General features: G+C 51.9%; 1 protein-coding gene across 3 annotated transcripts; it reads right to left on the bottom strand.

The window, feature by feature from the left end:
• Nucleotides 1–1,303: 1,303 nt before the first annotated feature.
• On the bottom strand, nucleotides 1,304–26,666 carry ISL1 (ISL LIM homeobox 1). 3 transcript variants are annotated; one of them, XR_013233025.1, is made up of 7 exons: nucleotides 26,294–26,666; nucleotides 24,912–25,101; nucleotides 20,572–20,831; nucleotides 16,748–17,034; nucleotides 13,933–14,100; nucleotides 11,801–11,921; nucleotides 3,000–3,128 (listed from the first exon to the last, which is right to left on the bottom strand). XR_013233025.1 is itself a non-coding variant. In XM_077347089.1 (6 exons), the coding sequence occupies exons 1-6, from the start codon at nucleotides 26,319–26,321 to the stop codon at nucleotides 3,012–3,014; spliced, it is 1,047 nt and encodes a 348-aa protein (XP_077203204.1). In that variant the 5' UTR covers nucleotides 26,322–26,665; the 3' UTR covers nucleotides 1,304–3,011. The 3 variants fall into 3 exon arrangements, 2 of the variants coding, with proteins under 2 accessions (XP_077203204.1, XP_077203203.1); XM_077347089.1 differs by lacking the exon at nucleotides 11,801–11,921 and having other exon boundaries at nucleotides 1,304–3,128; nucleotides 16,748–17,031; nucleotides 26,294–26,665; XM_077347088.1 differs by lacking the exon at nucleotides 11,801–11,921 and having other exon boundaries at nucleotides 1,304–3,128; nucleotides 26,294–26,664.
• Between the last annotated feature and the right edge of the window lie 566 nt (nucleotides 26,667–27,232).

The following is a 27,232-nucleotide window of genomic DNA, read 5'->3' as shown; positions in this document are numbered from 1 at the left end:
AAAAGCCCTGGCCCAACGCGTGAGCTCCAAAGCAGGGCCGCTTTCCCAGCGCCGTCCGCCCAGGTCCCAGCGGTCCCTTGCGCGGGGCTCCGGCCACTGCGCGCAGCCCAATCGGGCGTGGAAGCGCCGCAGGGCGCAGAGTGGCACCAGGAAAGCGCGCTCTGCAGGACAGGCACCGGCAGGCGACGCATTCCGCTCCGTGCCGGAGATGGGGATCGCACCTTCGTGCCGGCGCAGCTCCAGCCCCGCCGCCCACCTTTCACCAGCCAAGGCCCGACGAGCCAAACGGAAGAGGCAAGGAAAACAAAACAAAACAAGCCGCCCTGGCCGGCCGGCCGCCTCCGGCCACCCCCGCCGCTCTTGACAGCAGGCCGTGATGGAGAGCAGCCATCCGTCACTCGCCAAACAGGACGCATCCCGCCCCGTCCCAAGCCCCGCCGCCGCCGCCTTCTCTTCCTCTCCGCCCTCCCCAAATGAAAACAGAGGTCCCCCGGAAAAAACAACCAGGAGACTCCGCGGAGACAGCCGTATCGGGTCCCCGCCCTCCCATTTCCCAATTCCCATATCTAGCTGGGCATCTGGGCCAGAAGTAACCTTACGAGTTTGGGGAAGAGGGTGGGAGCGGGTTTACTCGTGAGTAAGCCCGTGTGCGTCCGTAGGTTTACTCGCAGGGAGGTGTCCTTAGGATGTGCAGCCCGTGCGTAAGAGCCGATCCCCTCGCAGATCTACCCCCCCCTCCAAAACAAAAAAAACTCGGTTTGCTACGCGGAGCCCGGACCGGCCTGAGTTGCTGGGCCAGGCTGCCTGAGGGGGAAACACACGTCCGGCCGGTGTATGGGGTGGGCGGGGGAGGTTTGCTTTTTGACCAGTTATTCGGAAAGCGGCCCAAGGTTCCTTAGCATTTCGGGTGCGCGGTGGATCTGCAAGAGCCTTACTCACGAATACCCGAACGAAGAGGAGCGGGACTAAGCCGGTCTCCTCAAGAATCCTGGTCTACTCAAAGGGCCTTACTTCCAGGGAAATATCCTGGAAGTGCCCTGCAAAGCCCGCCTCTGTCCAGCATTAAACATTTTGAGAGCAAAGCCAGAGTTAGCATCTTTTTAACCCTGGAGAGAAATCAGAAATGGAATTTTACAAGCTGATGGTCAATCGGTGTAATAAAGTACGACGCGCCTCGTATCGCGGGCAAGATTTCATTACAAGTATTTAGCACCTTACTTGTATACTATATACTATATATATATAGTATATTAGGGTATATATATATTAGGGTATATTATATATATCAAAGAGGGCGCTTGGATCATTATTCCGAATTACTTTATTGTTTCTGTATACCAAATATTACTTAGTGAAATAGTCCTGAAGATAATCATCATTCTAAGTACGGCGCTTTTATTTCGCATAATACTTAAGGCGAGGGATTTTTTTTTAAAGGACCAGCTTCCAAAATCAAAATAATAGTCCCACATATATATAACTGGACATAAATTGCGAAGACCGCGGTCAAAAGCTTTCATTCCGCCGCCCCCTCCCCTTTTTTCTGGCTTCAATTTCCTGGGAAGCTTTCCTGCGCAGCAAATGCAGGTCCGGGCCACAAGACGCCTTGCTGAGCAGAAGTTCCCCGGGGCGGATCGTGCCCCTTTCCTCTCAAGCTTCAGCAAAAATCAAAAGGAGAAACAAAGCAGCAAATAAAAGACACACCTGGCCCCCAATATCTTATTATTTTTTTTAAAAAGCAAATCAGGACAGGACAAAGCAGCAAGTCTTCGGATAATAAATAATAAATTATTTTATAATTTTTGCAATGCGAGAGAGCAAACAAAAGTTATTTTTCCCCCACTTCTCGGTTCCAGAGAGCGAGAAAGAGAGGGGGGGGGAGAGAAAGAGAGAGAGAAACAGTCCACTTTCTTTAAAAAAGAAAAAGAAAGAAAGAACTATACACATCTTTGGGGGGGGGAGGGAATGCTATTGGGCGGACGCCAGTCAAAAACACAACCCCCGAGAGACACCGTTGGTGTGTGTGGCCAAAAAAGAGGTATACCTGGTTGCAAATGAAGTTTCAAACTGGGATTTTAAACACTCCCCCCTCCCCCAACACACACACACGACTGCCTCCTTTAACCAAACAACCCCCCCCCCCCCAAAGTCACTGGAGGCATCGGGAGAGGGAATGGATCTCAGCCAACCTGACCCCAGAAGAAGGAGGGGAGGGGGGAGAAGCTACAGTACATGCTATCGGAGACCACAACCCCCTCCCTGGTTAAAGTCAACGGGGATTTTAAACAAACAAAACAAAACCCAAAAATATTTTTTTCAAACCACTCGCAGATTCTCTTTTTTTTTTTCAATGGCTCGTTCTGTCTGGAGGGGCTATAGACTGTCCTTTCTTGATCTCGGGGGAAGCAGCCTCTAAGAACTCCTTTCCGAAGCGTTCTTTTCGTTTCGTTTCGTTTTGTTCCTCCTTCTTTTCCTTAAGATGTTTGGTTTTTGGCAAGGGGGAAAAGGCCAGCTGACAACCAGCACCGAAGGGGTTAAGGACGCGGTCTCTCTCGCGGCTGCGCCGTCACGGAGCGATACCAGCTGGGAAAAGGTGGGAAATCTTCAGGACCGGACCTTTCACGTTTCGCAAGCGTCTTTTTGTTTGTTTTGCCTCGATCCTCCTCCGATCCTTTTGCTTGGGATTTTTTTTATATTTTAAAAAAAAGCGTTTTCCTTTGCTCTTTGAACATTATTCTAGTAAGATCCCATGATTGTCTTCACAGTGTTGCTACCTTATCATTGCAAAAGGGGAAAAAAGAAAAGAAAACCAACCAACCAAAAACTCCCCAGACAGTTCGTGGAGTTGTCTTTGCTTAGGTTCAAGAACAAGGTTGTCTTAAATATTTTTTGTTTTGTTTTCATTCTTTTTCTTAAACATTTTTTCCCCCTCGAGTCCCCAAACGTAGTAGCTTTCCCACTCTCTCCAGCAGGGGGCGAAAAGATTCAAGGACCACAGCATCGATTGTTCCTCATGCCTCGATGGGGCTGGCTACCATGCTGTTGGGTGTATCCGGGAGTTGAGAGGACATGGACGCTACCTCACTTCCGGTGGAATTGGAGCCTGGGCCTCCTTCTGAAAAATTAACCTGCCAAACATTTTTTTTTAAAAAAAAGAGAGAAAGAGAAACGTTTACAAGAAAGAAAAAGAAACAGATTCAGTATTCTCTGTCATTTAAAAGAAATCCTATTTAAAATCTATCAGTTTAGAATCATTGTTATTTCATCCTTTTAAGCTTTGGTCATGACTGTAGGTTATGAAGGAAGTGGAGGAGTTGGCTTTTATGCCCTGCTTTTCACTACCTGAAGGAGTCCTGAAGCAGCTTACAAGCACCTTTCCCATTCTGTCCTCCCAGCAGACACCCTGTGAGATGGGTGAGGATAAGAGAGCTCTGAGAGAAACTGCTCTGTGAGAAAACCTCTTAACAGGACTGTAACTAGCCCAAAGTCACCCAGTTGGCTGCATGAATCAAACCCTGTTCTCCAGATTAGGGGCAGCTGCTCTTAACCACCATACTGGTATGTGCTCTCAGAGTGCAGTGAATGAAAGTTCTAAACACAATGCAACTAACTAGGCATTAGACAAGACCCAAGACAAGACAGTGGAAGAAATGGTGTGTTATAGAGACTGTTTTGATTTTCAACATACTGACCCCCCCCCCGACCATTAACATGCCTATCAGTTGTGGTCTTTGGAGACCCACAGACAGATCTGCTGCTGCGCTTTTAAGGAAGTTGGGAGGGGGTGTTAAATCAGTGATATGGCCTGGGATAGATGGGTTAGTCCTTGTGCCATTGACCCACAGGAAAAAAAGATGGTTCCCAGGCAATGGGGCACAGCCCATTGTTCCCAGAGCTACCATCACCAAGACATTCAGTTTTGTAATAACAACCATATGGAGGTTCAACAATGGATGAATGCAACACCTTTGACAATCAAAGCTTTCTCAAGGGAAACAGCCTTGGTTTTTGTGGAGTGTGAATGTTGTGGCTGGGAATGTACAGGGCTTTTGGACTATTCAAAACACTTCACATTCGTTATAACAAAGATCTTTGCAACAACCCTATAAGGTAGGCTGGTATCATTATCAGAGAGAACAGCAGCTTGCCTAAGTTGGCTTCACAGGCACATGCTTGGCTAAAGCTTCTCACATGCAGGTGTGAGTTTAAAGGCCATAAACCTGCAATCCAGAAACTTAACAGCAAAGTTTAACCTGCCTATCAAATGTCTGATGCACTTAAGGGTGTTGCTTAAATTCAGTAGTAGCATGTATGTGTCAATATATCACAACATAGAGGAAGTAATAAACAATCCCCTTGAATGCATTCACCCCAATCCACTGAGAACTCATCTTAGATAGAAGACATCTCCTGGAAGATCACTCTAAAGTGGGAGTGGTCAAACTGTGCCTTTCCCTACATCCATGGACTGGGCCTCATGGTAATTGTAGTCCATGGACATCTGGAGAGTCTCAGTTTGCCCACCCCTGTTTTAAAGTGCACTGGCATCATTATGAAGAAACTTCCCACAATCCAGGCTCACTTATAGTAAGTAACAAATCTTGGAATCCTCTATCTCAGAAATAATGATTATTTATGGTTATTTATGCTCTGAAGTTCTGTATCCAGCCTCTCCAGGCGAAAGGATCTAGACCAGGGGTAGTCACCCTGTGGTCCTCCAGATGTCCATGGACTACAATTACCATGAGCCCCTGCCAGCAAACACTGGCAGGGGCTCATGGGAATTGTAGTCCATGGACATCTGGAGGACAACAGGTTGACTACCCCTAATCTAGACAACAGAACTTCGACAGATCTCCTAAACCTTGGAGAGCCAAAGCACACAACCCCAAGCTTCACTGATCAATTTGTGAATTCACTATAAAACACTAATTTATTCACAAATGATCTGGAACTAGGGGAAAGTGGCAGCGTAGCCGTATTATTCAGGATGGTGGAAGCCAAGACTGAGTGTGAAGAGCTCCAAGAGGACCTCCGCAAACTGGGTGAGTGAGGGACAATGTGGCCAGTGAAGTTCAGTGATGGTTAAGTATAAGGTGGGACACACTGGGACAAACAATTCTACAAGTATAGGCTAATGGGGATTGGACTTGCTGAGACTGAAAGGGAGAAAGATCCTGGAGGTCCTAGTGGATAGCTCAGTGGGAGTGTCCACCCAGCGTGCTGCAGCAGCGAAAAAGGCAAACCTTTGTGTTCGGGAACATTAGGAAAGGGGCTGAAAATAAAATGGCCAATATTGTAATGCGAGGAACCCAAAGGTTGAGCTGCAAAAATAATTTTTAGAAATTGCAAATATTTATTACATAAAGTGCACTAGGTCAAAAGATTAAAGACATCTATAAGCCACATAGTCATCACAATTCTAACTACACATGGAATAGACCAACATGGTATAGAAAAGACCAAATGCGTTTTGACCCCGAGGTTGTCTTCCTCAGTGGTCAAATATTTATGAGAAAACCACTCATGCGTCAAATCAAAGGGCTTGTTTGGGTGGCAAAGAAAAATCTGTTGGGTGCTGTTCCAACTAATCTTTCTAAGACAACAATATCTGATTCAGAGTCCACCATTTACAATATATACTTCCCAAGGCCACCTCTCTCTGCTTTTGCCCAGGTCTCAGTTTCCAGTGCATTCCCACGTGCGTCAGAAAAAGCTTTGTTGATATTGTCATACCCCTGTATAGAGCTATGGGACAACCTCATTTGGAATCCTGTGCGCAGTTCTGGTCACTATAGCTCCAAAAGGACATTGCAGAGTGAGAAGAAGTACAGAGGAGAGTGACCAAGATGGTTAAGGGGTTGGAACACCTTCTCGATGGAGTAAGAAGAGTTTGGAACTTTTCAGTTTAGAAAAGAGATGACTAAAGGAGAACAAGATAGAGGTTTATAAAATTATGCATGGGGTGGAGAGAGTTGACAAGGAGAAATGTTCCTCCCTCTCCCAAACTGCTAGAGGGCATCCAAAAATGCCAATGGGCAGTAGGTTCATGACTGATACAAGGATATACTACTTTACACAGAGAATGATTAAAATGTGGTGTTTGCTGCCAGAGAATGTAGTGATGGCCACATGACTAAATTTTAATAAGGAGATTAGATAGATTCAGGAAGGATGTCTGACTGAGGGGAACCTCCACAATTAGAAGCACTAAACCTCTCCATCCCAGGGCCAGGAGGCAGCATCAAGGGAAGGCCTTGTCCTCTCTACCCTGTTGTTGGTATTCTAGAGCAACTGATTAACCTTTGTGTGAGACAGGATGCTGGACTAGATGGACCACTGGTCTGATCCAGCAGGGCTCTTCTTCTGTTCTTATTCATATCCACGTGTCCAGAACTAAAAGCAACATCAAGATGAAGCTTTGACAACTCGCCCCCTGTCAGTGTTTACTTAGTATGAGAAAGAGGGATGATTGAAATCTGTCTCCCAACACAAGCCAACCACCAGTAATATGAGTGACAGTATCTAGGGGGGCTGTTAGGGTGATCGAGCAGCCCATGCTAGCCCTGTCTCATCTGATCTCAGAAGCTTTGCAGAGTCAGCCCTGCTTAGTATTTGGATGGGAGACCTCCCAGGAAGTCCAGAGCTGCTATGCAGAGGCAGACAAACCAATGGCAAACCAGCTCTGAACATCTCTTGCCTTGAAAATCCCATGGGGTCTTCATAACTCAGTTGTGATGACAGCAAAGAAGAAGGGTGACTGAACTCATTGGGGACAACTCTGAAAAACTGTGCCGGTCAGTATCTTGCATCTACACCACCGCAAGCCGGATGGCTGAGAGCGGCAGTAAACAAATGAAATTGATAATATTAATGATATTAATAACCTGCACAAGGCAACATCTTAATCTAGAATTATTGCTTGGGGTTTTGTTAAATGTGACAGTGCAAGTGGATGAATAATCCCTGATTTTCTGTTCAAGATCAACATTCTGGTCAATGTGCTGCATTCTCTCCTCATTCTATTTCTTACTATAGCTTTTGTCCCATCCAGGCAGGTCCTATGACCCTCGGGATCACACTTCTGGTGGTCCAAGGGATCCTCCTCCATTTTTTACCACCAGAGTAGCTAGTTGAATCCAAACCACTGTAAATTAGAGCTATAATAAATTGCAAGCAGGACACCCCCCTCCAAATTTGTGGGGGGTGGGTCTCATTTCCTCTTCTCCCACTATTTTTTCTTTCCCCGAAAGCCCCCATAGCCCCTCCTTACCCTTCCTGATTAAATATGCTTGCATTGGTTGGAACCCCCAAGGACTTGTGGAAAGGTACACCACCTCCCCCTGTACTCCCTACCTTCTTTCCTCTTTCCCTCCTCCTAGCAACCCCCATATCCTTTCTCCCTTCCTTCCTCATGCTCTCCTTCACAGGAATATCCCAGCCTACCATGTATCTGCCTCCCATCTTTAACTAGATTGGTTACTTGTTGACTTCATTTATACTCCACCTGTCCAAACAACAGGGACCAAAGCAATTTACATTATTCTCCTGTCTTCCTTTTTTTTTTTTTACTCTTCACAATAACCCTTTGAGGTGGGTATGCAACAGGGCCCAAATCATCCAAGTGAGCTTCCATGGGTTCAAAACTGGGTCTCCCAGACCCTACTCTGCTTGCTGCACCACACTGGCTTTTATATGTGGCTGCTATTGCACAGTAGCAAGCGATCAGACCTAGGTAAGTCACGCAAGTCTATATCAAGTCGCTCAGAGGGTGCTGCCATGCCTGAGTATTTCCCTCAAAGCCCAAACAGCCCTTGAAAGGGCCCTGCCCCTGCCCTTTACTGACAGAATCCCAACCCAGAATGCTGCAGTTGCCTAGCAATGACTACTAAGGTTTTTTGTTTCTTAAAGCTGCAGGTGCTCTTTTTATTTTATTTTATTTTTTGTTTCTTAAAAAAAAAACACACACCCTAATTCTTTGTTTGTTTTTAGATTTCAGATTTTTCTGCAAACCTGGGACATTCTCAGGTTTGTAGAAAGATCTGTCTTGTTGGATCCAAACATGAGACTTGCTTTGCTTTCAAAATTTCTTCCAAAAGAATGCCCTGATCTTGAACACCATATTTGGAATTCAGTCCCACTGAGGCCCATGTAATATGTCACGTGTTTCATTATTTCAGAATAAGGCTGAGCTCCTTTGCACACATGGAAATCCTATCAGATTTAATTCTGAATAAACGTATGCAGCATTAAACGTACACATGTAATGTGTGCATTACATTCACTGCCAGTGCTCACACGAGAAGCTGCCTTAATCAGAGCACCACAGCTAGTATAGAAGAAGAAGAAGAGTTGGTTCTTATATGCCACTTTTCTCTACACGAAGGAGGCTCAAAGCGGCTTACAGTCACCTGCCCTTTCCTAAAGTGACGAGATTTTAACATTAGTAAAGCGGGACACCATTGACCCGGGGGGGGGGGGGGTCTTGATTAGAAATTTGGTCTATATGGAGCAACAACAATTTTCATAGAATGCATAGGCTGCATAAATAGTATGTAAAATTCAACATAAGTAAAATTTGCCAGGTGCCCCCAGATGTCCCTCCAAAGGTGGGACAATCTGGTCACCTTACCCTTTCCTCTCCCCACAAAGGACACCCTGTGAGGTGGGTGAGGCCGAGAGAGCCCTGATATCACTGCTCTGTCAGAACAGTTTTCTCAGTGCCATGGCGAGCCCAAGGTCACCCAGCTGGCTGCCTGCGGGTGAGCACAGAATCAAACCCAGCTCGCCAGATTAGAAGTCTGCACTCCTAACCACTACACAAAACTGGCTGGGGGTCGCTCTCCGGTGCCTTGGGTATTCCACACCACCTGCTATCTGAACGTGTTGGGGTCAGTCTCCATGCAAAGCTGATGCTCTCCCACTAAGACACGCCTCTCTTTCTGTTACACGCCATTCATTGGCTCAGGTGGGCTGCAAACCATGCAACATTTTTCTCTATTGTTGGCAGTTTTCCTGCATGGATTGTTCACCACTTCCCCATACCCCTTGCGATCCAGATCACAGCAAAATCTGCGGAAGAGTTTGCTTTATAAGGCAAATGGTAATGTTTTTGGGTGAGTTCCAGATGGGTTGCAGTAGTTGATAGCCTTGCATTGCCCATGCTATGGACACCCTTGAATTTTAAGTGCCATTGTGGTCAAAAGAGCTTCTTTCTGTGCCATGTCCCTATGTGCATGATGCATTTGTGCATTCTGCTACTTTATGAATAAAGGTAAAGGTATCCCCTGTGCAAGCACCAGGTCATGTCTGACCCTTGGGGTGACGCCCTCCAGCGTTTTCATGGCAGACTCAATAGGGGGTGGTTTGCCAGTGCCTTCCCCAGTCATTACCGTTTACCCCCCAGCAGCAAGCTGGGTACTCATTTTACCGACCTCGGAAGGATGGAAGGCTGAGTCAACGTTGAGCCAGCTGCTGGGATCGAACTCGCAGCCTCATGGGCAGAGCTTTCAGGCTGCATGTCTGCTGCCTTACCACTCTGCACCACACTTTATGAATAGGTTTCCCTATACAGTGTCAGGTTCAAAGCATGCATCCCTGGGCAGACTGCAGGGCCACCTCTTCTGCTGAACTGAACTGAAAAAATTCTTGCAGGCAGCTCAGCTCTGAAAAGGAATCAATGGATCTGGGGGGGAAATGGATTCATTCCAGGAGAAGGCTAGAAAGAGACTATAGTTCCCAAGCCTCAAAAGTGACTTCAGAAGGGAGGAGGAAAAAAAGCCCGCTTCCCATATTTCTTTTGTCCCTGTTATGTCAAACAGACTCTGCAGGTTTAAAACACACACAGAGAGACAGAGGGAGATAGCAAAAGCTATTTGTCAGAGACCGCAAGAAGGATGAGTGTATTTACTGAGAGCCGACTTCCAAATGGCCTTCCGTTCTTTAAAATGAGTCAATAAACAAACCCCCTGTCTCTAGCCTGCACGAGGCCAAATGTTTCCCAGTGAGAACAGGAGAACAATGGGCCTCTGGTATCAGGACCAGCCGAAGCCATTTCACACCTTAAAACATCTGGAGAGCCTGATCCAAAAGGGCATCCCACCATCCCTTGCAATACTGCAGCCAAACCTTGCCCCAGCACCCGCTGCAGCAGCACAAGGGATCACGGTCACCTCTCCCATCATGCAGGACTTCTTTGACAGCCCTGGGCCCCAAGCCACATAATGGCTTCTTTCCATAGCCCAGTTCTCCCTCGCCCTTGATAATCCTCCCTGCCCAATTCACTGCCATTCTTCTAGAACAAGCTTTCTCAACCAGGGTTTTGTGAAGCCCTGGGAGTTCTTGACAGGCCCTGGAAGGGTTTCACAAAAGGGTGGGAGGTGGTGTTTTAATATTTCTAAATGTGTTAAGCATTGATCAAGTGATACAACCATATATGGTCATATTGACCTGCCTCCCCCCTCCCTCCCAAAGTGGCCAATGATGAGCCTGGAAGGGTTGGGAGGGGGGGCGGGGGGCGTGTCCACAGCTATGCTTCCCAACCATATTCGGCAGGATTGTGCCACTTCTGGGATTTCTGGAAGCCTGAAGAATGTTTCAGGGATTTCTCAATGGTTTTTAAAAAAAAGTTGAGAAAGGCTGATCTAAAGTATCATTGGACGCCTAATTTGCATCCCACTTTTGTTTTTATTATCATGCTTTGTTATTCTGACAAACATTCTCTAGGATGGGGGGCATACTGTGGCTCTGCCAGCAGGGGCTCATGGGAATTGTAGTCCATGGACATCTGGAGAGCCACCGTTTTGACCCCTGTGTTTGAGGGCATATCTTCTCCTTATCCTGACCTGGATGCCCCAGGCTAGCTAAATCTGCTCAGATCTTGGAAGGTTAGCCCTGATTAGTACTTGGCTGGGAGACCTCCAGGGAAGCGGCAGGCATTGGCAAACCACCACCAAACATGTTTTGCCTTGAGAACTCTATAGCAGGGGTAGTCAACCTGTGGTCCTCCAGATGTTCATGGACTACAATTCCCATGAGCCCCTGCCAACATTTGCTGGTAGGGACTCATGGGAATTGTAGTCCATGAACATCTGGAGGACCACAGGTTGACTACCCCAAGGTCACCATGAATCGGCTGTATCTCAGAGGTCCTTTCCACATCTTGTACTACAAACACCAGTCACCTCTTTCTTAGACTCCTTTCCTCTTCTGTGCAAAGTCTATCTACTGCTAAAAAAAGACACCGAAAGACCTGGAGCACAGTGGTTTTCCTTGAATGACACGCAGCACCTTGGATGAAGCTGACTACCTAGCAGGCCATTCCCAAACAAACAGGCCCGCCAATAGACAAGGGTAGGACATCCATCAATTGGCGACTTGGAGGGAACACTGAAGGACATAAGTGATACATAACAGAACTGACGATGCTTTATCACCATGAGGGCACCCTTTGCATTTCCTCCGTAATACACCCAAAAAGCTCAGGATAGCTCTGCAAACAAGTTTAATCACAAGTCCATCCATTAAATCCAGCAGGACTTTGCTCCCAATAATCACGCTTGGGACACCAGTTCCGCAGAACTAAGTACCAAGTGGCATTATGCAATGAAAATACCAATGGCCAATTAAATCAGACAAGAACGGTTCTCTTCACAGAACCACAGCCAACATTATCAAAATTAAGGTATTTTTGGTTTGGTCCAAGCCCCTTTATCCCGCTACATTTGGGAAACAAGTTTCACTTGATGCTCTGTCATTGCTATTAAGAACGTTAATCACGGAAAAACCATTCATAACATACCTTATTATTTTAAAGGTCTGCTTTAAACACACTTAGGCCAGGAAATTGAGTTAAGGTTGAACTTCTGTCCTTAAACCACCTGGTGGGCCTAAGTATTGCAGATGATATGGTCCCATATGAGCTGCCGAATGATGTAGGCATAAGGGAGTTAAGAGCAGAATGGATTGATAAATTCCTGTTAGCTTTGTTTGAGTGGGGGAGCCATTAAACACGATGCAGTTCTTGCATGTAACTCTATAAATCACATTTTTTTTAATTAAAAAAATATCTATTCAGCAATGGAGATTTAGGCATATGTCCCGAAAGGCACAATGTAAAAAATATGCAGACATTTGAACTAAAGGACACATTTGAACACTGTTCCCCAAACCGACATCACAACCCATCAACGCAATTCATTTATAGAAAGGTATGTCTAGAATAAATAATAACAGCAGGGTTTTTTGCATCAGTACAGTTTTCTTTGCATCAGTACAAATTTATGAATTTTCAAAAACTTTCTTACTCTCTGGACAGGGAGAGACTTTTCATGGAGCCAGGCCCCCATGTGGGCAGAGCAGCCCGTGTGTCATATTGGGGCATGACTAGATTTAGTTAGTCAAGTTGGTACAATGGCAGCAATCTGGAGATGTTGGCTATCCTAAATAGTTCCCAGGGATGAACTCTGAGAAGGAGGCAGCAACAAAGTGGCTGGACTTGGCTATGACCGTTTATGCACTGGGAACTTCACTAGCCCAGCTCCTGTGCAGGGGCACAAATCGGGGGCGGATGAAGCTCACCAGGCCAAATGTTCCCCCATGTGGGTGCAGGAAGAGGTGGGGCAATCTGCCACGACTAAAACTCCAGCCTGCAGCCTGGCATGAAACCTCCAGTGCGTAAACGGTCTATGGGAAGCCCCAATTCCACTGTCTTCTGCTAGGCCATGAATCAAGCTGTGAGAGCCTTTGGTGAGTCTCCTCTAACTTCTTCCACAGGGTTCCTGCATTGTGCAGGGGGGTTGGACTAGCTGACCCTGGAGGTCCCTTCCAACTCTTATGATCCTATGGTAGACAGGAGGAATAAAAACCAAGCCTTTCTTGGAATTTAGAACCACTCTGGACTCAAACCAAAGGGTCTGAGATCTTAAACCAAGCTGGACTGCTGAAATCTGGCTGATCTAGCAGCAGAGAAGCCCTGCTGATCCCATAAAGGATTGCAGCCAAGACTGGAAGAGTTATGCAAATTATTAGTAAGAATTTAGGCTGTCAGTCCGTTTTAGGATGTACCCAAGCTTTTGATCAATAGAGGTGACAGTCTGATGGGTACTTTCCAGGAGGAGGGGAGGTAAACCCCAGGGTACAACATTTCAAAGTAGGCCTGATTAGGATGATGCACAGGAGTAAAAACAAAACAAAACAAAAATCATTGTGAGGAGGGATTTCAGGTGATAGCCCAAGCATGTCAGAGGGCATTCTCTCCAGTGGAAGTGAAAAGGAGGCGGTGCCTCTGGAAGATTTTATGCATCCATGCGTCAATTGTGGCTGTAACATCACTGGATCGAGGGGGATACATATTAATCCAGCTAGCTAATTCATTATCATAACCTTGATTCCTGCTTTTCTCTTTCCCCTCTGTGTTGGTACAAAAAGCATTTTAAGCAGCTTTTTAAATAAAGTTTTATAAACTTCCTTTTTTAACTGGAAGGGGGTGGCAGTCTCATCTAAATCCTGGAAAGTCCAAGCACAGCCCGTTTTAAAAACATCAAGCGTCTCTCAATCAGCCAGATAGCCGCTGCCTCTTGCCCCAGGCCTCTTCTCTTTCCACACCCGACAAGGAAATCAGCTCCGTGTAGGAGGGGTACGGGTGAAACGTATATAGGGGAAGTCGCCGGACTGTCGCAAAGGGAGCCGCGTCTCCCCCAACGCAGCACGTCGAGTCCGCCTCCAGCCCCCCCTGCCCCCCACAGAAAGAGCTTTTCCTTGTAAGCAGAAGGTGCTGCTGGGTGAAAAGCCGGGGGCGAGGGGCTTTATAGGGGGGCTGGAGGGGCGACCCTCACCTGCAAGACCCGCCAGCGCTTTCCCTGCCCCCCCAGCTCCGCCCCCCCCCCCGGGGCCATTCCGGGCTGCGGGGCAGGAGAGCCAAGTGACACTTACGAGTTGCTGAAAAGCCGGTTGGTCGATGTCACTCTGGAGGGCGAAGTCGCTGAGGACCTTCCAAGGGGGCTGGTAACTCTGCACCTCCACCGGGTTCGCCTGCAAGCCCCCGTCGTGCCTCTCGGGGCTCGCCGCCACCATCGGGGTGCCCGTCATGCCCTGGATGTTCTGCGGACGAGGCGGCGCAAGGAGCCAGTGAGCGAGGCAGGCCGGGAGCCAGCGCCAGCCCAGCCCAGCCCGGTCCGGCCGCGCCGTCGGCGGGCCCTCGCCTCCCTCGCCCGGAAAGGACCGCGGAAGCCCGGAGCCCGGCGGCACGCAGGCCCAGCCCACACGGGAGCCCAGCGGTCCGCGGCCGGAGAACTGAGCTCAAAAGGGGGGGGGGATTTCAAGGCTGCGATCCCCAAGCCTCGATTGACAATGTTCCCCCCACCCCCGCCCCCGCCGCCCAATTGGGGCCTTAAGCCCTGCGAAGAGGAAGGGAAACCCACCGGGGGGCAGGGGTGGGCTGGTTTCGAAGAACTCGGTCCGAATGGGTGCTTCCCTTCTGCCCAACAGACCCCCGGCTGAGGGGTGCGGCGGTTGCTGTGCCCTCTTTGGGGCAAACAAGGCCTCGACGCGGATTTCCCCCCCCCCCCCCCCCCAAGGATGGGATGAAACTGCTTCCATTCAAACGGGTTTAAGATGGAAACACACAGACACACGCATATATATGCTTCTGTCTATGTTTGTGTGTGTATATACACATACATATACATACACACACCTATAAATACACGTGTGCATGTGTGTCCGTGTGCGTTTGTGACCCGGACTCCTCTCCCCTGGAGGGCTTGGCCGTAGACTTCTCCGTGAAAGCCACCGATCCATCCGCCCGGGAGCCCTGCAACGCCAGGCGCCACCACGGGGCTTCTCTGGGCGCCAGCCGTCTCCGTCCCCGGCTCTCGCATGCTGCCTCCAAAGGCCCGTTTCGGCTTGGGGCTCTTCGGTCTCGGCCGGCCAAGCACGAGGCCTTCCAGTTAGGCGAGAGAGGGCTCGGAGAAAGGGACCCCCGCGGGGCTGTTTTCAGTCGGACCTTATTTGGGCACCCGCGCCCTTTACCTAGAGGGACTAACTTCCGAGGAGACCCGCCCTGGCCTGGCCGCTGATCCCCTCCTTCTTCAAAGGCGCAAATACCATCATGCCCCCCTTCCCGGGGTGGGGGACTGTCCAACCCAAGCGCTTTAGTTCTGTTGACTTGAACTGGACGAAACTGGGCCAGGCCCCAGGACTTGTAGGCTTGTGCCCATAAGGATGTGGGGCTCGGCCCTATTCCAACCACGGACATTTCCTTGGCACGGAAGTAACACCAATGGTCTCGGCGGGATTTACTTCCAAGCAAACGCGTTAGGTCCCGGCCTTGACTGTCAACACAGGGCCGTAAGGCTGGGCGGGTGGGGGATTGCAGTTCCGGCCAGCCTACGGACCCCTGAAGAGGCGCTCCCTGCGGGTCTAAACAGCTCCCACACTTTCGCCGGGGACGCCCTTGAAGAGGAGGGGTAGGGCCATTCCACAGGGGCAGAACCAAACCTTTTACACCCCGTGGAACGAGGTGGGCAGCCCCCAGTGGGTCCCTTCTAGGTACTAAGCCCTGCAAATGGCTCCCTCCACGGTTGCAAAGAAGGGGGAGGAGCAGGGAAAAGAGGGCAAGGGCGTAGGGATGCCAGTCCCCAGGTGGGACCTGGGCATCCCCAGGAATTACAGCTCATCCCCAGGAGACAGAGCTCAGTTCCCCTGGAGAAAATGGCTTCCACGGAGGGTGGGCTCCACAGCACTGCACTACATTGAGTGCTCTCCCCGCCACGCCACGCCCCCGAAGTCTTCAGGTATCTCCCACCCCAGGCTGCCAAGGGGAGGCAGAGAAAGGTCCGCGTCGGGGCGCCAGCCGGCTGCCGGGAATCGAACCCGGTACCGAAGATGAGACGGAGTGCCCTGGACGTCTGGGGACACCGCTTCAGTCCCCTCTGCTTCTCAAGTGACGCCACCTCGACCATGGGGGGGGGGAGGGGAAGAGATGTTTTGGGAAGCCAGCCGCCCCGCCGCCCCCTCTCTCCCTCCGTCTCACTTAAGGGAAGCGCCGGAGACCGGAGGCGAGGCCTAAAAGCAGGGCTGCTGGAAAAGCCCCGGAGACTCTTCGAAGGTCCTGCTCTAGAGAGGCCTGGTCCTCGGGGGTCAGTGGAGCCCGACCGTCCCTGCTGGGCACCACCAATGAGCCAGAAGAATTGGAAGCAGGAGGCCATGACCTTTCCTTAGCCCTCTACCAGAAGGGATGCCAGCCTCCAGGTGGGACCTGGACTTCCAGCGCTTATCCAGACTACAAAGGGCTGCTTGGGAGGGGGGCACTCGGTGGTATTGTCCCCCAATGGAGTCCCAGTCTCCTCCAAGCTCCATCTTCAATCCCCCAGGAGTTTCGCAGCCTGTCTTGGAACATCCTACCTCCCCCCTGCCTATAAGCCGGGCAAAGCGCAGAAACAGCCCTCGCCACCGCCACCCCCCCCCCCAGTCCGTAGCAGGGGTCTCCCCTTCCTCCCCTCCCGGCCAGGGCAGTCCGGAGCAGAGGCACGCCCCTCGCTAGCCAGGCCGTCCAACACCCACATAGCAGGTGACTAGCCAGCGACTAGGACCCTCAAACAGCCCACCCCCTACAGGGCATGCGCGGAGGGATGCAAGCGTGAGAGGCTCAGAGAAGGCGGCTCAGAGCCACCGAGCCCCTCGGCGGGGTGCTCCGCCGGAAAGAGCGCCCCCTGATGGCCCGGAGGAGTCCTGGGGCGCCACTTACGGTCTTGTCGTTGGGCTGCTGCTGCTGCAGTTGCTTCATCATGATGCTCCGTTTTTTGTCCTTGCAGCGCTTGTTCTGGAACCAGACCCGGATGACGCGGGGGCTGAGGCCGGTCATCTCCACCAGCTGCTCCTTCATGAGGGCGTCCGGCCGGGGGTTGGCGGCGTAGCAGGTCCGCAAGGTGTGCAGCTGCTTCTCGTTGAGGACGGTCCGGACGCGGGTGGTCTTCTCGGGCTGCTTATGGACGTGCGGCCTGAGAGCCGGCTGCCTGGCAGAGATAGGTTCTGCTGTAAAGGAAGGGGAGGGGAGAGGAGGGAGGGGCAGGAGCCCTGTCAGTGGCCGGGAAGGGCAAGAAGACAAGACCCCCGCCCCACCGTTCCAGTCCCCCGGAGGCCTGCCTGGCAGCCAAAGTCAACCTTTGCTCCGGAGTAAACGTGCCTAAAACCACAAGATCGCCAGCTGGGCCAGGCCTGGTCTTTGGGCAGGGTGGGAGTCCAGCTGTGCAGGGCCCATCTGAGGGGCTCCTGAAGCAACCGGACCGAATTACTCCTTCAGGATTCTGCGGGCTGGCCTAGCGATGGCCACCAGCCTTAACAGAGGGGGATGAGGCTCGGTAGGGCTCCAGGGAGAAGTCTTTCGCTCTCCCACCTGCCTGGTTCTTTTTGAGCTGGAGAGGATCCTAGGCAGATGCCCACCACCACTGCCCCTGGAATAATCCCCAGATCTAGTCTGGAAAGAAGATGGGAGTGGGCCAGCACCGTCCACCCACCTTCGGTGACACCACTTCCTGCTTCTAAGAGCTGGAAGGATATCATACCTGGTGTGTGTCCCCCCCCTCCGCCAGCACCGCTTACCCCGCCCAGGTGGATGGGCACAGCAGAAACCAAAGAATCTTGGTCATGCCAACCGTCTAGGTTGAAACTCTCCCTTGGGTTTGCTCATTCCTCTAAATGAGACCCGCCTAATCTTTACAGCACTTCCTTCCCTCTGCCTAACCCACATTATATTTTTAAAAACGACTTAAAGCACGGGCCACTAGGGGTTTTAGTCCATTTCCCTACCTGGAACAGATTGTTTTGGGAACATACATAGGCAGGGGGAACACACCTAGGCAGGGTGGCTCTTTGACCAGAGCCACCCACAGAAGCAAAACATTGGAATGGCTGTTTCAGTTGTTTTTGCTCAATCCCGTCCTTTGCTTTCAAGTTGCCCTCAAAAAGACGGCAGCTGCAGACCATAAAGCAGCCCTACCTACATTTTCTCAGCAACCAGGCCTCAGGTCTCCAAAAAGAATTGCTGGGGGTCTCAAGTGCCATTGAGTCATGGCGGACTGACGATTAACCCCGCAGGGGTTTCCAGGCAAGAGACCATCAGAGGTGGTTGGGCCATGGCCTGCCGCTGCCTTGAGACCCTGGACTTCCTTGGTGGTCACCCAATTTTGCTTAGCTTAGTGAGAGTCCAATCCAGAGGCACCTTCGAGACCAACCAGGTCCCGCTTGGTCGTCTGAGGAAGGGAACTCTGGCTCTCCTATCCGCAGATCTGGAAAATCTTGCTGCTGTCAGCTGGCTCTGAGCACAGCAGCTCCCATCACGAACTGACCTATTCTGTTTGGCAGCCATTTAAATGAGTGGCCCTCATTCCACTGCATTGGCGTCTCTGCGGTCCTTCTGCCCTCCAGTATTCTTGGGGGTCTAGCATTAGAGAAAGAGGGGGAGGAAGGAGGGATTTCCTGGGTCCAGTTTTGCCTTGTGATGCATCTGTATAGTTTTTATGAAGCCCATCTGGACTGACTGGACATTTACTTCTGAGTAAATATGTCTAGGATCCAGCTGTGCCGCTGAATAGTAAATATTAACCTTGTGCTCCCTGATTTTTCCTTTCCACTCCCCCTTCGTTAGATTGCTATTGCGTCTGCAAGGGAAAGTGGCCCACAACACCGGACATTTTACCGCATGCTCCTACTTGAGAAGTAAATCCCACCCGACTCACTGGAGGCAGGAGACGGTAGCTGACTGACTGGGCTGGATTGAGTCGTCCTTCCTTCCCCTGGGAAGGTCGGGATTCTACAGTCAGTCAAACCATCCCTGCAGACCAGTAGGGGCGATTTCGGATTGGGAACCGGAGAGAAGGTCGTGACGTCACCACCTCCCCCTTCCCAAACAGACTGGCCCTAAAATAGGGGCAGGTTCTCGACTCGAAGCCTGCCTTGGTTTGTTTGCCCTTGTGGGATGCCGGGGGAAACCTTAAGCCGGGAGGACGCTGAGGCTGCTGGAAAGCGAGACGAAATAAGGGGGCGGGGCGGGGCGAGAGGGAAGAACGCCTCGATTCCGAAAGTTCCCGCGCTGAAATGCTCCCCCGACTCACAGACGGCCACGGGGAGAAGGAAGAACCCCTTTGAAGGCCAATTACAAAAGATTACCTTGCTGACAGTTTTAAATTACAGCTTGAAGTTTGGAGTCTCTCTCGTTTCGGAAATCGGCTGCTCTCTCCCTCCCCCTCCCCCTCCCCCTCTTCCACCTTCCCCCGTGCTTTACTCAAACTTGGCCAAATTTCTGAAAACGTCCTGGAAATAGAGCATGGCGAGGCCTCTGCAGGAGGAAGGAAACCTCTTAAGCCTCCCCCCCCCCATTTCTCCTCTATGTCCCGCTCTCCTGCCTTCGAAAGGGGACCGCCTCCCTCCTTTTAGACAGGGGCAGATAAAATCCCCGCGAGGAGTTCCCGAGTACACCGCTGCGCTAGTGCAAATGCCCACGAGCCGCTAATCTCTCTGTCTATTTCTATTCCCGGGAGATTTCAGTCCTCCTCTGCGGAGGTTGCTGAGGGATGAAGCACCGGCAACCACGAGGCCTCTCCCCCAGAAGCCCCCTGCCTGGTGCATTGCAGCCCACCCGGTTCCCTCAGCGGCTTGCCCGTCCCAGTCGTTATGGGCCTTGACTCCTGGCAGACAGCCGCATAAGGGGGCGCGGGGGGGGAGCACCCCTGAAAGTCTCCACCATCCTGAACACGCCTCGCGACAGCTCAAGGCCAGGCAGGTTTACTCAGAAGGAAATGGCAGCCGGGGTAGCGAGACGCCCTTCGGCGCCCTTCCTCCTGGAGGGAACAAGACAGCCATGGCAGCTTCGGCCCGAATGCTGCGCCTCAGGGGACTTTCCTCCGAGGCTGTAAGTCGCCCTGAGATCAGTGGGGTTTCCTGCAGAGCAAACAGGATTAGGGTGCGTGTGCGTGTGCGTGTGTGTGTGTGTGTGTGTTTGGGGGCGGGTGTTTGGTTTTGCCAGCAATAGAGCCGGGCGCAATGAGTACAGGATGGCCGGGAGCCTAAGGGCACCAGAGAGAGAAGGGGCGTTTCCCCGGAAATCTACCGGACCGACACCCAAGTCAATTAGACAGACCCGACAAAAGCAGGGTCGTCCAGGGCTGCCATTCTAGGCAGATTCTTTCTCAGGAGGACCTTTCCAGCGGTGACATTTACTGACGAGCAAAGGTGCATAACATCGGGCCTCCTGAACGGGAGGGCACGATCCAGCGAGAGCTCATTGCTCTTCATTCTCAACGGAAACGCAGAAGTCGGGGGTGGGGGGAGCCACGCAGAGCTATGGGATCGCTCCCGAATAGACGGCTTGAGATGCGCGACCAGAGCGCTTGAAGAGCTCCACGTGTCCTTCTGTGCCACTAGGGGTCTGTGGCCACTAGAGACCTACCCCACCGCCCTGGGAACGGCTGGAGGCGTCCAGCGTCCTCCCCACTCCCCCACCCGGCCCTCCGAAGGTCCCTGGGGGCCTGAGGCCGAATCCTCCCCCCCTCCCCTTCCGCGGCCGGGAAGTACCTGCCATCTGCAGCGGCCGGGCGGGGTGCAGGGGGCTGAGGGGATCGCCGGCGCCGAGGCTGGCCCTTTCCACCACGTCGTGGTCCGCCCGGCAGAAGAGGCCGTCCTCCCGCAGCGCGAACTCGTCGCCCGGGATGAGCTGGCGGCTGCAGGCCACGCAGCGAAAGCACTCGATGTGGTACACTTTGGAGCGGGCCCGCATGACGAAGTCGTTCTTGCTGAAGCCGATGTTGCACTTGGCGCACTTGATGCCGTACAGCCTGGGCCGCCCCGCCGCGGGGACAGGCGAGGGACACGAGCGGAAAGGCGAGAGAAAGACAAGAAAGAAAGAGGAAGGGGGGGGGGGGGAGAGAGAGAGAGAGAGAGAGAGAGAGAGAGAGAGTTCACACCGGCCGCCCCTTCGAGGCCAGCCAGGCGCGCCTTTCTCCCCAGCAGCGAGCCCGGCTGCCTGGCTCGGTTTCCACGGCACCGCTTCGGCAAACCAAACCCACCTCCAGGAAATCCAGAAGCACCGGCTCTTGGTGGGAGCCCAGGGCATGCGGGGACCCCTGTTTTAAAAAGGGCAGCTGACACTCTCGAACCCCAGGCCAGGGAGATGGCCTCTTTTATTTTATTCTGAGGGGTGGAATATATGGGCAACCCAGACAGACCACTTTTGGAATCGGTCCCTGCCCTTATTCCCTTTTCTGACCTCCCTTCCTATTTCTAGCCCCAGGCCAAGGAAAACGAAGTAGTGGGTGGGGGGCGGGCGGGGTGTGTGTGATGTGACCGCTTCCTCAGCGGGAGTCACCAAGACTCCTCTGGACTGGATTGTGGAGTTTGGATTTCCGCAGCTCCTCGGCTGCCTTTGTTAACAGTAGAGACCCGGCAGGCTACCTAAGGGGGACCAAGCAGCAGCCCCGCAGGCGCAAATATCTATCTATCTATCTATCTATCTATCTATCTATCTATCTATCTATCTATCTATCTATCTATCTATCTATCTATCTATCTATCTATCTATCTATCTATCTATCTATCTATCTATCTATCGTCCTGTTCTAGTGCACTTCCTTGTAAATAGTCTTCCTGTCGCCCCCCCCCCCAAAAATCCCTGGCCATTCTCGGTGCCACGTTTATTTATACAACCCCCTGCACGTTCACTGGGGTATGCCCCAGATAACTGGCACAGAGGTGAGGCAAGCAGACTTTTTTTTCTTCTTTTGGCAGGAGAGAATTTCTCTTAGCCACGCGCCCACAAAATAAACCTCAATTGTTCCGTTATCAGTTCCACCTCGTTATCACCCCCTTCCCTTTTGACCGTTCGACACACCCACTTTCCTCTAGAGTAGCTCTACTAACTTCCATGGGATTGCTTCAGAATAGACGGCTGGGGAATGCAAGGTTTCCTTGAGACAGCGGCAACTTTAAAAAAACACACACACAAAAACCCAAACAAGCTTCAGCTTCGCAGCGGAATTTCGAATGCTTTGGATAAGCCAAAAGCATCAACCGAGCTGTCTATTGAGAAACACTTAAGAAGTTCGGAGAGATGCAGAAATTGAGGTCTGCCCGGTTCATGTCTTTTATGAATCTATTCTGACAAAAATGGGGCATCCCGGGCTAAGCTGTGAGTTCCCGGTTAGATTCCACCATGGAGGTATGGGCACAGGTATCTTTTTATTTTCAAGAAAGGCCGGGCAATATTCCCTTTGAAAAGGGAGCCGAGAAAAATTAGAGTAAATTACTGACGTCCTCAATTACCAGCTTTCCTGTAAGTATCTGAGGCCACCACAAACTAGGTCAGGGCCAAACAACTTACTCATCCCCCTGTTCCCAACACTCTTCTTTTGGGCCAAGAATTCCAAAAGAAATCAGAGGTCCTTAGCACGGAGCAAGGCTGTAAACCGAATTTATGTAAACGGAAGCCACTGAAAAAGCCGGACGAAGGTCTACTTTCAAAGCAGTTGGTTTTAGGATCGGGGCTCTAGTCCAGGAATCTTAAGCAAATGTTTTCGGGAACAAACGCCTCTGTTGTCCCTTGGGTTAACTCGCGAGTAAGCCGACTATCACCGAGCTAAGGGGGGGGGGGGGGTCAACAAACAAGCCAGAACACGCCGCGTCTCCAAAAACCACTACCCGAGATCTTGGGGCGAATGCCTTCTCAACTTTCTGGCGGTCTTCCGGACCAGGCGGGCCATCGACTCCGCCGAGCGATCCGGCGGCTGGGAAACTGAGGCCGGCACGACGCCTGACTACAGCCGATCCTCTGGGACAAAGGCAGGTTCCCAAGCCGCGCATTTCCTTATGCACTGGCAGCATGACTTTGCGAGGACTCGGCCCCCAGCCCCTTTTCTCTTCCCCCAAGGGAAAGCTTCTCCTCGGAGGAAACCACGTTTGCTTCCTCAAGATGAAAGGCCCCTTTCGTTTCCCTCCAAGACGCCCTCGGAAGAAACCGGCGCTGGTTCCTCGGAGGGAGTCACAAAGACTCGGGCGCCCGTGGGGTGCGAGGGAGAGCCTCTCCCTCTCTCATTGCCACACAAACACACACACACACACACACACACACCAGCTGTGCCTGGGGACAACCCAAGGGACTCTTGATTTTGGGAGATCGGACGGAGGAGAAAGTCCTGGGTGGATTGTGTCCTCGCTCGGGCGTTTGTTTAATCTTTTCCCCTCGGCAGAGTTCAAAAATCCACCCTGCACAGGAACCTAGCGCCGCTGGGAATCACCTCTGCCCCTCCCCCCGAAGAAAATTAAAGCGCCTCTTCCCCCCCCCCACCCCGGTTAAAAGAAGGGGGAAAAGGGGGGGCTGGCTGGAAGTCAGGCGCGGCCAATGGTGCTCTTTTTTTTTTTTTTTTATCAGCACCCAGATTTCAGGCTCGGAAGGAAGCCCTGCCATTATCTAAATGTACCGATTGTTCGCCAGCAGATGAGGGGGCAATTTGATCTCCTCTGTCCAATTCATCAAGACAGATAAGATAAGGGAAGGAGAAGCAATCCGGGAGCGGCTAAAGGGTTAATATTTTAAAAAGATTAAATGTCAGGCTCCCTTTAAAGAACAACAACAAAAATAAGGCCTCGTATTTTGAGCGTCCAGGCCGACTGGAAGCAGAGCCGACAGAAGTTCTGAGACTAGGCGCTCCCCCCCCTCCTAAGGGGTTTAAGGAAGGGTCGAAGCGGGGGAGGGGGTATTCCTTTTTCTTGGGAAGGGTCTCTCAAGGAGGGGAGGCCTATTTCAGCGCGACCAGCGTCCACCGCCCGGGCTGTAATATAGCTGTTTTTTAAAAAATGAAATTATGGACAGCCAGCCGGGAGGCTGTACCGCGAGCAGGCCCCGGGGCCACCCACTTAATTTCCATCTCGCCCACGTTCACTGGAGTTAAATGGGGAGCGGGGGAGGAAGACGCGACCGCTGCCATCCAGCGACCACGACACTCGGTTGTTTCTCTCCCGCACCCCAGGGGGGGAGGAAAAAACAAAATCGCTGTACTGCTTTTCTTCCAGCGTCCAGCATGCTGATCTTTAAGGCCACCTCTTCGAAGGCCAGGATTTAAAGAGGCTCTGAAGACTCGGACGGCAGACCGACGGATTTCAGGGGAAACCCGGGAGCTGTGGTTTGCCTTGAGGCCTGGGGGTGAGTGGCGGGGATCCAAAAACCAGCGGCACGGGGCTGACTCCGAACTGGCCCCTGATTCTGGGAAGGGAAGCCTTACTCGAACACCTTCGCCAAGACGGCTGAAAACATCATGTCCAGGGACGCCCTGGAGTGGAAGTCTCTCCCCCCCCCCCCCCCGCCTTTCGCCTCTTCTCTAGAAGGAAGCTGCAGTGAAATCGAGAGCGAGGAAGGTTTACCTCCCTGCCACTGGAGTCTAGGAACTCACTGATTTCACCAGAGCCGATGTGCTGCTGCAAAGCCCCATGCACGGCTGTCTAGGAGCCAACCCCGCAGAAATTCGTGGGACACTGAGCAAACATTCACCGGGCTTTTTGAAAGAAGAGGAAGTCGACCTCCTTGGAACACATTGGACCCTTTTAATTTAAACACGCCCCCCTCCCCATTTTCTTGGGAGCCTTTCACTGAAATCCATGCATTGCGGTTGTCGTCCCAGCATTTTCTTTGCGTGCAGAAACAAAGAAAATACAACCGCAGCAGCGAACACGGCAGTGAATACTGCTGCTATTATTGATGCAAGATTCTCCACACGCAGTCACAATACACGAGCCTTGATGGCCCTTGATGGTCCCCCCCCCAACAGCCTGATTATTATGATTTTTTATGGCTAACCTCGACGAGAGGAAAGAAAGAGAGAGAGAGAGAGAGAGAGAGAGAGAGAAAATAAAGGCAAGCCGCCTACCTGATATAGTCCCTTTTACAGTAGGTTTTCCCGTCCCTAACAAAGCACGTACAGGTCTCGTCCAAATACTGATTACATTCCGCGCACTTCAAACACGCCGCGTGCCATTCCAAATCCGGGGAAACTCGCAGAATATACTGATCGTGGATTTGATTGCCGCAACCGACGCATAGGGAAATCAGGCGTTTTTCTGAAAGGCAAATAATAAAAGACATGATTGACTAACCGTTTGCTCTCCTACGGCGATAAACACACTTTATTAGTGTCGATCACCCGCGGCAGGGCTGATAATCTTTGGGAGCGCGTTGGCTGCGGCGGCGGCTGTTGTTGTTGTTGCTGTGCTGGGGGGGGAGGGGGGAAAGAGGAGGAAAAAAGTGTGTGTGTGTGTGAGCGAGAGAAAGACCGAGAGAGAGAGCAGCACTTAGAATGGTAATTGGAGTGTGCCATCAAAGGCTTCCCTCATTTAGAAAGGAGGCGGAACGTGAATTCAAATGCAGATCGGCTTAAGCTAGAACGTGCACATTTCACACGCCTTCCAGCGCAATCAAAACATCCCCTTTTGATTTTTTTTTTTAGGGGGAGGGCAGTCGAACCATGCCTGTTATTATTGTTGGTTTCCTAATTCAAGACTTTGAACCGAAAAGAGGGGAAGGGGGGGGGGAGTAGAGCGGACAGTGTCTTCTCAGAAGCTCCGGCTTGTATGTCGCCGGGGAACCTTCCAGGTCTCTCGTTCTGTCAGTTTCATTCATTTATTTTTGTCAGTTTCACTCGCTTCGGCCTGCGCGGCTGCTCTCCACACAACAAGCGGTCTGTCGCCCGGGTAGCGAAGGCAGCGCACTCCTGGCCCCGATGCCGATTTGCTCGGGAGGAGAGCTCGTGGCGTTCCGCAGCAGTGGCTCATTTTCTCCAAGAAGCGCGGGTATTCGCAGCCGAAGAGTGGCGCTGGAAAGCGACCAACCCCTACCCCCTCCTGAACTCCCCAAATGCGATCCTCAGCACCTCCAGGGGGAAGCTCAGAGCTTTTGCAAGGTGACTGACTCCCAGCAAAAATAGTGTCCGTATCTTAGCACAGGTTGGTTTCCCGTCTCCTCCCCCGGCCTGGTGCTGACGCCCGATCCCTTTTCGCCTTACCCTTCATCTCCTCCTCCTCGTCGTCCGAAGTCTCTCCCTTGCACCCCCGACTTTTACACTAAAACAAACGTCTCGGGAGTCGGACCCTCCCTCCCCCCGCCAGCGCCAGAACTTCCCCTGGGGTGGGCGGGGGCTGCGCAAAAGCCGCCTGCCTCCTCGGTCTCTCGCAGCTCAGCCGGGGTTTGGCATATTTATTTATTTATTAAAAAAAAAAAAAAGAATGGATAAAACCCGCAAAATCTCGTCCTTACTTTTCGGTGGATCTCCCATGTCTCCCATAGCCGCGAGAGGAGATATGGTCCACAGTGAAATGGTGCAGGCTTGCAAAGGCGCTTCTCCCCCGAGGAAAAGAAGGGGAAAGTCACAGGGCTAAATGATCATGAGCCGCGACTCTTGCTTCTGGGCGCCAGAGATGCTGTCAAGGGAAGGGGCGAGGCGCCGCCGGCTCGGGGGCTCGGAGAAGCAGTCCGCGGGGCTCCTTCCCATAGGCGATTCCTCCTCCTCTCCGCGAGGGCCGCGAAAACCAAGCCCACGCCGGGGCGAGCCAGCCGAGCGCGGCACGGTGTGGGACTCCGCGCGCCGCGGCCGCCAGCCTCTTCCTTATCTCTTACTCAAACTTCTCTGCTCCAACTCCGCCGCCTCGCCATTGGTCGGCGTCGGCCGCGGGGACGTCAAGCCTGCTCGCCTCTGATTGGCCGGCCCGGAACACAGAAGCAGCTGTTCTTATTATCATATTTCGGTGGCTGGAGCTCGCGCTTGGCGCGCGGGAGGGAGGGATGGAGGGAGGGAGAGCACGGGCAGCAGAAGCCTGCGAGCAGCCAGCGAGGCCGACCCGGGGTGCAGCATCCGAGGCAACTTTCCCACTCCTCCTTTCATTACCCCGGCTCCCCCCCCTTCCTCCCTGCTCTTCTCCTCCCTGCTCTCCTCTTCTCCCTTAAATCTGATCTTTCTTTCTTTCTTTCTTTCTTCTCCACTTGGCACCCTCCACTCTTCATTGGATTACCAAACCGGCCGCTGCCCCGCACCATTCTGGTTTTCTTGCTATGTTTTTTTTTAAGTGCTTCCCCCCAAAGGGAAAAATCAGACGTGAATTTGTTTCAGTATTTATCCCCCGCCCCCCCCTCAAAATCTCCCTCCCCACCACGACCCGGAGAAATTGATCAGGCGACTCTCAACAGGGTAGGGGGTGG

The sequence above is a fragment of the Paroedura picta genome, chromosome 7, assembly GCF_049243985.1.
Source record: "Paroedura picta isolate Pp20150507F chromosome 7, Ppicta_v3.0, whole genome shotgun sequence".
In the NCBI taxonomy this organism is placed as follows: Eukaryota; Metazoa; Chordata; class Lepidosauria; order Squamata; family Gekkonidae; genus Paroedura; species Paroedura picta.
This window is presented reverse-complemented; position numbering and strand designations above follow the sequence as displayed.